The sequence below is a fragment of the Neomonachus schauinslandi genome, chromosome 2 (assembly GCF_002201575.2).
Source record: "Neomonachus schauinslandi chromosome 2, ASM220157v2, whole genome shotgun sequence".
Taxonomy (NCBI): domain Eukaryota; kingdom Metazoa; phylum Chordata; class Mammalia; order Carnivora; family Phocidae; genus Neomonachus; species Neomonachus schauinslandi.
The window spans coordinates 36,148,379-36,163,245 of record NC_058404.1 but is presented as its reverse complement, the minus strand read 5'-3'; the positions used below and the strand labels follow the sequence as shown (position 1 = coordinate 36,163,245).

The 14,867-nt window shown below is 34.8% G+C and overlaps 1 protein-coding gene across 1 annotated transcript in view; it reads right to left on the bottom strand.

Moving 5' to 3' along the window:
* The window catches only part of LOC110573135 (disintegrin and metalloproteinase domain-containing protein 5-like), a 145,658-nt gene that overhangs the window by 79,143 nt on the left and 51,648 nt on the right, over nucleotides 1-14,867 (bottom strand). The window contains exons 10-11 of the mRNA XM_021681556.1: nucleotides 10,228-10,364; nucleotides 2,644-2,833 (exon numbers count right to left, since the gene is read on the bottom strand). Of these exons, the coding sequence (XP_021537231.1) occupies nucleotides 2,644-2,833; nucleotides 10,228-10,364 (327 nt within the window). The remainder of the gene's footprint in view (nucleotides 1-2,643; nucleotides 2,834-10,227; nucleotides 10,365-14,867) is intronic.

Here is a 14,867-nt window from a genome sequence, read left to right as displayed (position 1 = left end):
AAGCATACATATAATTATTTATATTCACCCACATATTTACCAATTCCTGTGTTCATCCTCTTGTCGATCAGACTGATCATCTACTGCATTAGCACTTAAGCCTAAAACATTTTAAATTCATAGAATTTTCTGTAGTGCAAGCTTACTGTGACATATTGTCTCAGCTTTTGCTTAACTGAGACTTTATTTTCTTCCATTTTAAGGAATAATATCTTTGAGTATAGATATCTTGATTCTTGACTTTTTTTCTTTCAGGACTTTTAGTTTGTCATTTCAAAGTCAACTGACCTCCATTATTGGTTATAAGCCAGCTATATTTTGTATCATTGTATCCTGTACCTAATGTGTCTTTCTTTTAGGCTGAAATTAAGTTTTCTTTTTATCTTGGGACTTTGGGGGGGTTTATTGATCTGTGTATAAAAGTGGATTTTTTTGTGTCTATCTGCTTATAGTTTTTTGTGTCTATCTGCTTATAGTTATAATGCTGAGCATCTTGGATCTGTAAGTAAATGTTTTCCTTCAAATTTGGAAAATAATCAGCATTATTCCTGCAGATATATTTTGTGCCACTTACTTTCTCTTTTCTTTATCTTGAAATCCTTACACCTACATTGGGTACTTAATATTTCCTCTCAGGTGTCTAAGGTTTTGTTATTTTTCTTCAACTCTTTTTCTCTCTGGTCCATAGATTATATGTTCTTATTGTTCTATTAATCAAGTTCATTGATTATTCTGCTTTTGGTCAAGTTCATTGATTCTTCTGCTTCTGTTTTATTTCATTTGTTGTACTTTTCACTTCTAGACTTTATATGTTTTTTTTATATTTAACATATATCTGTTGAGATTCTCTAGCTGCTCACTCACTAAGATAATTTTTCCTTAAATTATTTGAACATAATTTCCTTTAATGCTCCTAATATATTCAAAATAACTACTGTGAAGTCTTTATCTGCTAAATATAATATCTTGGACTTTTCAGAGTCATTTTCCCTTCACTGCATATTTTCCTAAATATAGTTCACATTTTCCTAATTCTCTGAATGTCTAGTAAATTTTTGGTTAATAAGTTAAACATTATAGATACAATGATATAATGCCTGTATTTAGCTGTCCTTCTGGGGGTTTTTTGTTGTTTTTTTTTGTTTGTTTGTTTGTTTTTTGTCTAGTAGGGAGTTAAGTAACCTGGGCACAAACTGTAAGCTTTATCTCCCCTACACTGTGCCACAGCTATCTCTGGTCAATTCATATGGCTTCCAACTGCTGAATTTTTAGCCTGATTCCCTGATGTAGTGTGACATTCAGCCAAGGATTTAGGTAGAGATAGCACTTAGATTTCAGAGTACAAACTATCTCTAATTTCCTTATTTCTTAAGATTCCTCTTTTATTTCCAATTGTAGTCCCAGTCTCAAACTCACAGGGCTCTCCTGGTTCCCCTGTGTTTTTTAAGGGTCTCATCCTACATTTTTTGCCCCATGGGGTATTTCTGGGCCATGCATATTTTAGCAGTCAGCCAAGTATGTGTAAAATTAATCATCAGATTTTAGGTTTTACCACTTTCACAGTTCTCTCACTTTCAGGGTTTTCCCTTTAAATTTCCAGTGGCTCTCATCTCTGAAATCTGTTCTCTCACACACTGAATCAGTAGAGCTGCAATTTTCCACAGCTATTTAATTCTGCCACAGCCGTGGAGGTAGAGGAGCACTCTTAGGCTAGAAAGACATAAACTCACAATCCTTACTAATTCCAGCTGCAATTTTTCAAGAGTAAACTCTTCTCTGGTTTCTTTCTTCTTTTAAATGTGTTCCAGTGCCATTAAATATATAAATATATATATATACACACACACACATTTATAATACATATATACATCTATATGTATATATGTATATACATGTATATATCTATATACATCTACAGATATATATATACATCTCTATGTATACATCAATATATAATGTATTGTATATCTTTATATGTTATTTATTTTAATAATATATAATATATAATAATATATTTTAAATAATATTTCATATTTTATAATTGCTATCTCTGAGAGTTCTCATATGACTACTTTATTGTCAATAACTCTTTATCATCTTTCATCTTTCTTTCAGTTTGATCTTAGTTGTACAGTTTTATATTTTCTACAGGTGATAGATTTTTTAAAAAATACTTTTAATTGGCATCACCTGTCAATAGAAAACTTTTCACTTTATATAGCAAACAATGCATTTTGCTATTCCACTGGTAACAGTCTATTGCCTTTAGATTTTCCTGTCTGTTTTTGTCTGTTTTTGTTACTGCTTGTTGTTAAAGGTATATTTCTTCAACACCTTAGACAACCTTTGTGGTAACTAATTATGAATTTGGAGTTGACAGATACACTAAAGAATGTCAGAAGGCAATCTATGAGGGTAAAAGTTATCTAAAAGGCTTTTGCTGTCCACTTCAAAAAAAAGAGCAAAATTAGGAAACTTAAAGGCTTCCATCTTCCCCAAAGTAGGTCTTTTTCAAATTTATTTTTCTAAAAGACAAGGTCTTAATCTTCTTTTTTACCTATTAAACACATATATACACATATTTTTTACCTATATACACATATATATAGGAAATTTTTTAAAATTGAAAAAATTTCTACTAACCTCTACAGAGCCACAATCACACTGTTCACCTTGTTCCAATTTTCCATTGCCACATACCCTCCTCTGTCCTTGTTTATAAACTGGCATTTCAGGAAGGATGTTCTGAAGACATTCAAGGCCAGAATGTGAAGCTAAGTATTTAAAGTCATCCAAACTACAGGTGCTAAACTCCTTTACACCCCCAGACTGCCTAAAATATTTAAAAATATGGATATGACAAAAATTATTGCTGTATATCTCTGCATTTCCACTAATGTATGGTGTTTTGAAAAGAGGTTTAAAAAGCATTATGGAAAAAAATAAGCACATTTTAAAAATATTCATTGCATTGCAAAACATACTAATGTTTTACCATACTTTTCAAATTTCACCAAGAAAATTCTTGTAATAAAAAAAAATCCAAAATCTTTTTATTGCATTCCATCCTGTTTTAAACAAGACCTATTATTTATCTATCTTATGAACTTTATTAAATCTTTAAACATAAGAACTGTGTTCATTTTATTTACTTTCCCAATGACAAACAATCGAATTTTAAGTTTTAATCCTCAGTATTAACATATTTTTTAATATAATAAAATTCTTTTAATGACAATATAAACATCTTTGTATTAATTTTAATAGTACATTTTAGAGCTTTTGCTCAACATAATTGAACATTTGAAATAAAAACCTGTTGTTTGACACTGAAGAAATACAAATTAGGCAGTATGGAAGAAATGGATACATTCCTAGAAACATATAAACTACCAAAATTGAAACAGGAAGAAATAGAAACCTGAACAGACCCATAACGAGCAAAGAAATAGAATCAGTAATCAAAGGATAAAATGAAATAATGAGAAAATATACTGAGCTGATTTGGTCACTGTTTGCAACATATTTACTGAGCATTCTCCTAGGCAACACGTATGTGGTAAAAAGTAGACCAAGTGCCTGTTAGGAGCAAAAAACCATGAACATCAGGAAAAAAATATATGAAACAAGTGGAATGGTAAAATGATGGGAAAAACCAACATAACATACAAGGGAATAAAAGTTACTACTTTGGAAGAGAAGATCTTTATTAAAGAAAAAAACTATAGTTAACATCATACTTATCATGAAAAACTGAATGCTTTTCCCTTAAGATTGAGAACAAGGTAAAAGAACACTCTCACCACAGTTGGACTGAAATATTTCAAATTCAGTTAGCAAGAAAAAGGAATTACATACAAATAGATGAAAAGGAAAAAATAAAATTGTTCTTCATGGATGACAAAATTTTGTTTATAGAAATTCTTAAGGAATCAACAAATAAAATCTGAAAATTCTAATGAGTTTAGCACGTTTGTACCACAAAAAGTCAATATACAAAAATGTTGGACATTGCTGCTATAAACATACTTTCATGAACTATGAATTATGCTTTCATGTATTTTTTAACCAATCCATTTTTTAATTTTTAAATCCTTTTTTTTTCTAAGAGAAAGAAAGCAGGAGAGGGACAGAGGGAGGAGAGAGAAAATCATTTTTTAATGATTTTTTAAATTTAAATTCAAGTTACTTAACATGTAGTGTGTTGTTTCAGGGTTAGAATTTAGTAATTCATCAGTTGCATATAACACCCAGTGCATATAACATCAAGTGCCCTCCTTAATGTCCATCACCCAGTTACCCCATCCTTGCACCCAATGCCCCTCCAGCAACCTTCAGTTTGTTCTCTACAGATAGAAGTCTCTTATGGTTTGCCCCTCTCTTTTTTATGTTATTTTATTTTTCCTTTCCTTCCCCTGTTCATCTGTTTTGTTTCTTAAATTCCACATCTGAGTGAAATCATATATTTGTCTTTCTCTGACTGACATATTTTGCTTAGCCTAATACCCTCTAGTTCCATCCATGTCTTCACAAATGGCAAGATTTCATTCTTTTTGATGGCTGAGTAATATTCCACCATATATATACAACAACTTCTTTATCCATTCATCTATTGATGGACATCTGGGCTCTTTCCATTTTTTGGCTATTGTGGACATTGCTGCTATAAACATCGGGGTGCATGTTCCCCTTCATATCACTATTTTTATATCCTTTTAATAAATACCTAGTAGTGCAATTGCTGGGTAGTAGGGTAGTTCTATTATTAGGGTTTTGAGAAACCTCCATACTGCCTTCCAGAGTGGCTGCACCAGTTTGCATTCCCACCAACAGTGTAAGAGGGTTCCCCTTTCCCTTATCCTTACCAACATTTGTTGTTTCCTCAGTTGTTAATTTTAGCCATTCTGACAGGTTTGAAGTGGTATCTTGTTGTGGTTTTGATTTGTATTTCCCTGATGTCGAGTCATGTTGAGCACTTTTTCACGTGTCTGTTGGCCATTTCTATGTCTTCTTTGGAGAAATGCCTGTTCATATCTTCTGCCCATTTCTTGACTGGATTTTTTGTTCTTGGGGTGTTGTTTGGTAAGTTCCTTATAGACTTTGGATACTAGCCCTTTATCTTATAAGACATTTGCAAATATCTTCTTCCATTTGGTAGGTTGCCTTTTAGTTTTGTCAACTGTTTCCTTTGACGTGCAAAAGCTTTTTATCTTGATGAAGTCCCAATAGTTCAATTTTGCTTTTGTTTCCCTTGCCTTTGGAGACGTGTCTATCAAGAAGTTGCTGCAGCCCAGGTCAAAGAGGTTGCTGCCTGTGTTCTCCTCTAGGATCTTGATGGATTCCTGTCTCAGATTTAGGTTTTTCATCCATTTTGAGTCTATTTTTGTGTATTGTGTAAGAAAATGGTCCAGTTTCACTTCTGCATATGGCTATCCAATTTTCCCAACACCATTTGTTGAAGAGACTGTCTTCTTTCCATTGGATATTTTTTTTTTAAGATTTTATTTATTTATTTGAGACAGAGAGAATGAGAGACAGAGAGCATGAGAGGGAGGAGGGTCAGAGGGAGAAGCAGACTCCCTGCCGAGCAGGGAGCCCGATGTGGGACTCAATCCCGGGACTCCAGGATCATGACCTGAGCCGAAGGCAGTCGCTTAACCAACTGAGCCACCCAGGCGCCCTCCATTGGATATTTTTTCCTGCTTTGTCGAAGACTAGTTGCCCATAGAGTTGAGGGTCTATTTCTAGGTTCTCTATTCTCTTCCATTGACCTATGTGTCTATTTTGTGCCAGTATCATACTTCTGCATTTGGCTGTCCAATTTTTCAAGCACCATTTATTGAAGAGACTGTTTTTTTTTTCCATTGGATATTTTTTTCCTGCTTTGTTGAAGATTAGTTGACCATAGAGTTGAGGGTCCATTTCTGGGCTCTCTATTCTGTTCTATTGATCTATGTGTCTGATTTTTTGCCAGTACCATACTGTCTTGATGATTACAGCTTTGTAATACAGCTTGAAGTCTGGAATTGTCATGCCTCCAGCTGTGCATTTCTTTTTCAACATTACTTTGGCTGTTCAGGGTCTTTTCTGGTTGTATACAAATTTTAGGATTGTTTGTTCCAGCTCTGTGAAAAATGCTGGTTTTATTTTGATAGGGATTGCATGGAATGTGTAGATTGTTTTGGGTAGTATAGACATCTTAACAATATTTGTTCTTCCAATCCATGAGCATGGAATCTTTTTCCATTTTTTTGTGTCTTCCTCAATTTCTTTCATAAGCGTTTTATAGTTTTCAGAGTACAGATCCTTTACCTCTTTGGTTTGGTTTATTCCTAGGTATCTTATAGTTTTCGGTGCAATTGTAAATGGGATCAATTCCTTGATTTCTCATTCTTCTGACTCATTCTTAATGTATTGAAATGCAAGTAATTTCTGTGCATTGATTTTATATCCTGCCACTTTGCTGAATTCCTGTATGAGTTCTAGCAATTTTTGGATGGAGTCTTTTAGGTTTTACAAGTTTCACTATGATATGTCATCGGTATTGACCTGCTTTTGTTGATTTTGTGAGGAGTTCTCTGTGCCTCTTAGACTTGAATGCCTGTCTCCTTCCCCAGATTAGGAAAGTTCTCAGCTATAATTTGTTCAAATAAACCTTCTGTCCCTTTTCTTCTTTTGGTACTCCTATGATATGGATATCATTTCACTTTATGGAATTGCTGAGTTCCCTAAGTCTGCCTTCATGATCTAATAGTTTTCTCTCTCTCTTCTTTTCAGCTTATTTTCCATAATTTTATCTTCTACATCACTGATTCACTCTTCTGTTTCATCCATCCTTGTGTTTATGGCCTCCACTTGGGTTTGCATCTTGGTTTATAGCATTTTTAATTTTGGCCTGTCTAGATTTTAGTTATTTTATCTCTATAGTAGGGATTCTCTAGTGTCTTCTATGCTTTTTTCAAGCCCAGCTAGTATCCTTATAATTGTTGTTATAAATTCTAGTTCAAACATCTTATACCTATATTGATTAAATCCCTGGCCATGAGTTCTATCTCATGTTCTTTCTTTTGGGGTGAATTCCTCCATCTCATCATTTTGTCCAGAAAAAAAAAGAAAAAAGAAAAAACAAATAACAACAACAAAGTAAAACAAAGAAAAATGGGGGAAAAAAAAACAAGAAAACCAAAAAAAAACTAAATACTGGGTGTGTTTTGGTCTGCTTGTTAAACAATCTATGTCCCAAAATAAAAAAAATAAAATAAAATAAAAATAAACAAAAAATTTATATATATATACACACACATATATATGTAAAAATTAAAATTAAAAAATAAGATTTTAAAAGGAATTGTAAAATATAATAAATGAAAATAACAACAATAATAATAATAAAAGAATAAAAGTAAAAAGGAAGCTACATCCTATTTCCCCTAGAGCTAAAGCTTTCAGCACTCTGTGATTAGTAATCTTGGTGCCAGCTAGTTATTTGTGCTGGTCTTCTGGGGGAGAAGCCTGCTGTGCTGATTCTCAGGCTGACTTGTTTCTGTGGGAATGTGTCCCCAGGGCACAAGGGGGCTGCAGGGGTAGGTGTGTGTGGTCATGGCCTTCACTAGGTGGTGCTGTTTTGTTCCCTGAAGGCTTTCAGCACTGATGGTCAGGATGAAAATTGCTGTGCCCTGCTCTCTAGGCTCTGAGCTGAACGTTCGCACCCCCTACTCTTCAGTGAATCCTCACAGAAGAGCAATAAGTCACCCTACTTGTGTCCTCTGTTTCCATCTGAACTCTATGTTCACCCTGCCCATGTCCGAGCTGTTTTATCTTAGGCATGCAACTGAGTTTCAAAACTCCAAATTTCAGGGACTCCTGTGGTGTGGACCTGCACTGTTTCTCTTGGGGAGGGTCTCACCATGCTTGCCAGCCATCCAGGAAAGCGGTTACACGACCATAAGGAAGTTCAGTTTATAGCAGAAAGCCAGCACGAAGACCAACTGCTCTCCTCTGGCTTCCTGGGGCCCATGCCTGGAAACAGCACATCACCTTGGCACCACCCATTCTTCCTGTGACCCAGGGGTTTCTCAGACCACACTGTCATTCCTGGGATTCCACCCGTCTTCGCAACCTGAGTACCTTTAAGCCAGGTACATTCCAGATAGTAGCAAACTTCCAAAGGTTCAGATTTTGTGCTCTGCATCTTCCAATACCTTGCAATAGCAGCCATAATTGGGCTCCTTCCCCACTGCTGGATCCACAGCTATATCTACCCCCAAGTGAACTTACACACCTCCTACCTTCCAAAAGGTGGTCACTTTTCTACTTATAGACTTACAGACTGTTTTCTGTTAGAACTCCGATTGATTTCTTGGGTGTTCAGAATGATTTGGTAACTATCTAGCTGTGTTTGAGGGACAGGACAATCGCAGGGTCCCCCTACTCCTCTGCCATCTTAACTCCTCCCCCCCACACACACCCTAACACCTTCCCCCAGAGAGAGAGAACCTTAAGCAGGCTCCACACCCAATGTGGAATAGAACCAGGGTCAATCTCACAATCCTGAGATCATGACCTGAGCCAAAATCAAGAGTCAGATGCTTAACCAACTGAGCCACCCAGGCGCCCCTTAATTTTTAAATTCTTGACATTACAGAACTAAACTGAAATTTATTAACACTCCACTCTTACACTTCTTATCAACATACAAAATTCATGAGCCAAAACTCAAAACAAATCTAAAACAAGAAAAAGCTTATAAAACTAAATATGGATCCCAGCATCAACAGCTTGAACAGAGAATGTGATTTTTAAATTCTTGGCAGATGATAAAGTTGTGTAGAAACTAAATGCTTACAAATTATTTAAAGCCTGAAACCCCTGGCCAGAAATTACACAGTTGGATCACAGGAAAACAGCAGAAAGGTTGTAAGTGAACCTATACGGTTCTAGCTGTACCTCATATCCTTCTAAGAGGAAACCCCAGTATTGACTAGGTATTAGGCCAGACTAATACTGACAGGGGGCCCAGTAATAGTAACCTGCCTGCCAGAAAAGACTTCCACTGGATTGGCAGTACATCAAATGAACTAGCAATGAAAAATCTGAAAATGAAATTAAGAAAACAATGCTATTCATAATAGTAAAAACATATATATTTAAGGATAAATCTAACAAAACAAGTACAAGAAATGTAAACTGTAAAAAACAATACATTGCTGAGAAAAATTAAAGAAAACCCAAATTAATAAAGACATATAAAAAATTGATAAATTATACTTCATCAAAATTAAAACTTTTTCTTAAAAAAGGCACTATAAGGAAGAAATATTTGAAAATCATATATCTGGTAAAGAACTCATAGCCAGAATATATAAACAATTCTTACAACTCAGTAAAACTGTGAAAATCTCTTTTTTCATTTTTTAAAATGGACAAAATTTTTTAATAGGATCTTCTTCAAAGAATATATACAAAGCTATTAAGCATGAAAATACGTTCAACACCATTCAATATCATTAGCTTAGAGGGAAATGCAGATTAAAACCAATATAAAGTTACACTACATACCAACTAAAATGATCCAGATTGAACATACTGAGCATACCAAGTCTTGGTGTGGATAACCAGGACTGACCACATAATTTGGGGGAACCCAAGCAAAATGGAAATGTAGGGCCCCCTATTTATAAAGCAGGGAAATTGTATTACTAATGGCACTAAAATAAGATGTTTTTTCCTCTCTTCAGGAGTCTCTTTCTCAATGGGTCATGGTGTTATTTATTTACAATTTAATGTCTTTCTCAATAAAAAAATTATTAATTATTAATATGAATTATACTGTTCATTCTTATATTGTACAATGCCAGTTTTAAATGCAAATATCAAAGCCTTTAGCTTTATGCAAAGTCACTGAAATTACACAGTTCATATGGTTTTTCCCCTAGAGGGTGCTTTCAAAGTGGCAAGGGGAGAAAAATAGAAGCCAGACTCCAGAATGTAAGAATGAGGAAGAGAGTTCCACCAGGCATGGAGAGACCTGGGAGAGGGTTGGGCCTATTTTGGTGCATGTTCCATTGTACTTGAAAAGAATGTATTCTGTAGTTGTTGGGTATAGAGTTCTATAATTGTTAATTACTTCTGTTTGGTTAATAGAAGTATAAAAGTTCCTAACCAAACCAAAACAAAACAAAACAAAACTTTTTAAAGGAATATGTACAATAAAGAAAATTATCTTACACTGCTTTAGGTGACATTGTGCAAACATCTCCTGAACAATGGCAAGTGTCAGGATCATCATAACTCAATCCCAGATTAAAGCCAAGCAACTGCACGATACTGACAGTGTATGACTCCAAGGATAAACCCTCTGGATACTAAATATAAGGAAAAAGAAAAGAATTAGCTAAGAATCCTATAGTATACTATGATAAATTTACTATAATAAAAAATTAGTGTATACTATGCTAAATAATATTATTGGTACATAAAATTCATTTTTAAAATCAATGCATCCAAGATGCCTATGTAAATGCAACTGTAGTAGAATTATATGAGCATAGGGATCATAGACTTATTAAACATGGATGAGTGAACACAATAGTTTAATTTCAAAATACTAATACTTAATGACAATACCAGCTACCTTAGCTAATCTAATAGAGTCTCAAACATCATACTGTATTGCTTCTTTGAGTTATTTTAAACAAAATGACTTTAATCTTTTATTTTAATAGTCAATTTTACATTCTCTTTGTAGTAGGCAGCCTACATGGGTCCCAATGATATCTGCCTCCTGGCATCCATGTTCTTGTGTATTCCTACTCCGTTGTGTATAGGATGAACTTATTGACTTGCTTCTAATTAACTAAATGTAGTAAAACAGATGGCCATCATTTCTAAGATAGATTATAAAAAGACTGACTTCTTGGTTTCCTGTGGGATGTGGTAGAAGAAAAAAAAAGAAAAGAAAAAATAAAAGACTGACTTCGTGGATTCTATGTCTCACTCAATCTCTCTAGGTGAAGCCAGCTATGATGTCATGAAGTAAGCCTGAAGAGAGGTCCACATGCACGAGTTTGGAAACAGATTTTATGAGGTCTGCCACAGCCAAATGACTAAGTCTGGAAGCAAAATCTCTCCATATTGAACCCTGAGATAACGACAGCGTTACTTGACACCTTGACTTCACCCACTTAGATTCTTGACCCACAGAACTGTATTGTTTTCATCTGCTAAGTTTTGGTATAATTTGTTACATAGCAACAGAAAATTAATAACCCTCAGTAGGTATTACTGTTCTCCTTTGGATCATTTCCAATTTCTACACAAATGTTTACAGAATCTTCATTCATAATTCCCAAAACTCGCAAGCAACCACGATGTCCTTCATTAGGTGAACAGATAAATAAACTGTGGCATATTTCAGCACTAAAAAGAAATGAGCTATGAAGTCATGAAAAGAAATGGAGAAAGCTTGAGTGCATATTACTAAGTGAAAAGGGCAAAGCTACATACTGTTATGATTCCAACTACATGAGATTCCAGAAAAAACAAAATTGTGGAGACAGTAAAAAGGTCTGTAGTTGCAGGCAGGGAGGGGAAAAATTAATAGGCAGAACATAGAGGATTTTTAGAGCAGTGAAAACACTTCATATAATACTACCATGATGATAGATGCCTATCATCTTTTGTCCAAACTCATGTACAACACCAAGATTGAGCCCTAAGGTAAACAATGGACTTTGGGTGATTTTGATGGGTCAATGTAGGTTCATTCTTAGTAAAACATATACCATTCTGGTGAGGGATGTGGTGAACCTAAACCTCTTTTTAAAAAATAAGTCTTAAAAAAAGTGATAGGTTCCTGATGACCCAGGCTACAGCACTGTAAGCAGGTGGCAAGTAAAGAACAGTTCAGAGATGGTATCCATGATCCATGATGTGTCTTCCCTTCATGTATACAAAGACTCATTATATATGAGGTGCTTTAATTTAGTTATGCTACTAAATCCTACAAGGATTCCTTATACTTCTACCTATGTTTCTCCCTTTTACTCTCATAATAAAATATTTTCTATGCTCTTTAGCACAACTTATGCCCTACTCTGTAAAAATTTGGTAATATGAATCAAATTGTATTAATGGGCTAATTGTATTAACAATGCCTTTGATTTTCTGTATTGTGATGCTTTGATATCTGGGGCCTTTCCAATGCTAGACTGCCCCTCTCAGAGTTACCCAATTAAGATAGTAAACAACTTACCCACAAGTGTGCCTTTCAAATGCAAACCAGTCAACCTAGAGCCCATATGCCATACCACCCCTTTATCAGGCTCACATACTCTAAGCTACTCTCCACCTGCCAAAATCACATCAGAGACAGGTACCAGAAAACTAGGTACAGCCTCTATGCAAGAAAGCCTGCTGAAATTATTCAAACTAGCCAATCCTAAGACTGTTTACTTTGCCTTACCCATTCCTCCCTAAAGAAACAACAGAGGCTCTTGTCCACATTTCCCCCATGTTCCCTACACTGCCTGAACAACCCTCGTATGGCCCCTCATATGGCCCCTGCATGGCATGCCTTCTGTTTCTAGGGAACTGTATGTTAAACTTCTTCCTGCATGACAGTTATTACCATGTCTGTATGTCTTCCAATACCCTATGAAAATAAACTAGATTAGTTCTACTTTAGTTCAGTTAGTTTAGTCTAGTTAATTCAAACTAGACTACAACCAAATTAGTTGTAAATGTATACTATGAACTCTAGGACAACTGCTTAAGGAGCTCTTTTAAAAATATAATTGATGTGCTAAGAGAGGAGAGGAAATGGAATCCTATGAGATATACAATTAAAACCAGAGAAGGCAAAAAAAAAAAAGTGGGGAAGATTTAAAAAAGAAACAAGAAACTAGGGACAATGAATAGAAAATACACAAAATTCAACACCCATTTATGATTAAAATCTCCAACAAAGTGGGTATAGAGGGAACATACCTTAACATAATAAAGGCCATATTTGACAAGCCCACAGTTATCATATTCAAAGGTGAAAGACTGAAAGCTTTTCTTCTAAGAGCACAAACAAGACAAGGATCCCATTCCTACTACTTTTATTTAACATAGTATTGGAAATAAGCAAATAATGAACCTGGACCTGTATCTCACACCACTTACAAAAATTAACTCAAAATGAACTAAATACTTAAATGTAAGAAGTGAAATCATAAAACTTAGAAGAAAACATAGTGAAAAAAATCTCCTTGACAGTGGTCTTGGTAATGATTTTATGGATATGACACCAAAACCATAAACAACAAAAGCTTCATTAATATAAAAGGTTCTGTACAACAAAAGAATCAATCAATAAAATGAAAAGGCAACTTAGAGATTAGGGAAAAATATTTTCAAACTATAGAACTAATAAGGGGTTAATATCCAAAATACATTAGAAGCTCATACAACTCACTACCAAAACCCAAGTAAGAATTCTTAATATATTAGGAACTCACAACTGATTAAGAAATGGTCAAAGGGGAGTGCCTGGGAGGCTCAGTCGGTTGGGCGTCGAACTCTTGATTTCAGCTCAGGTCATGATCTCAGGGTTGTGAGATCAAGCTCCATGTTGGGCTCTGTGCTCAGTGTGGAGTCTGCTTGGTCCTCTCCCTCTTTTCCTCCCCACCCCCCCCTCAAATAAATAAATAAATAAAACCTTTAAAAAAGAGAGAAATGGTCAAAGGACCTGAATAGAGATTTCTCCAAAGAGGATATCCAAATGGACAACAGGTATATGGAGAGATACACGCTCAGCATCACTAATCATCAGGGAATTACAAGTCAAAACCACAAGTGATATTACCTCACACCTATTAGAATGACTATTATCAAAGAGACAAGAGATAATAAATGCTGGTGGAGAAAATGGAACCCTTGTACACTGCTGATAAGTATGTAAATTGGTACCACCACTATGGAAAACAGTATGGAGATACCTGAAAAAATTAAAAATAGAGCTATCATATGAATCATCAATTCCACTTCTGGGTGTATATATATCTGGAAAAAATAAAACCTCTGTCTCAGGAGACATTTGTACCCCATGTTCATTGCAGCCCTACTCACAATAGCCAAGATATGATAACAACCGAAGTGTCCACTGACAGATGAATGGATAAAGAAATTGTATATATAAATATATATATATATTTATGACTGAATAATATATATTATTCAGTCATAAAAAAGAAGGAAATCCTCTCATTTGTGACAACATGGGTGAATCTTGAGGGCATTACACTAAGTCAAATAAGTCAGACAGAAAAGGACAAATACTATATGATCTCACTTATATGTGGAGTCTAACACAACCAAACTCTGAGAAACAGAGAACAGATTGTTGGTTGCTAGGGGCGGGAATGAATGAAAATGGTTAAAGAGTATAAACTGCTAGTTTCTGAGGATGCAATGTACAGCATAATAACTATAGTTAACAATACTGTATTGTATATTTGAAAGTTGCTAAGAGAGTGATCTTAAAGGTTCTTATCACTCACACACACACACACACACACACACAAATGGCAACTGTGTGAGATGATGGATGTGTTCACTAACCTAACTGTGAAAACACTTCACAGCATACACATATATCAAATCATTATGCTGTACATCTTAAACAATGTTATATGTCAATTATATCTCACTAAAGCTGGAAAATAATAGATCTCATATATAAATTCATCACGGTTTATGTACAAAAATATAAAAAAGAGACTACATATGTATACACTAGCAGTGAAAAACTGGAAGATGAATTTAAACAATCAATACCAGTTACCACAGCATCAAGACATAAAAAATAGCTATGAATAAATTTA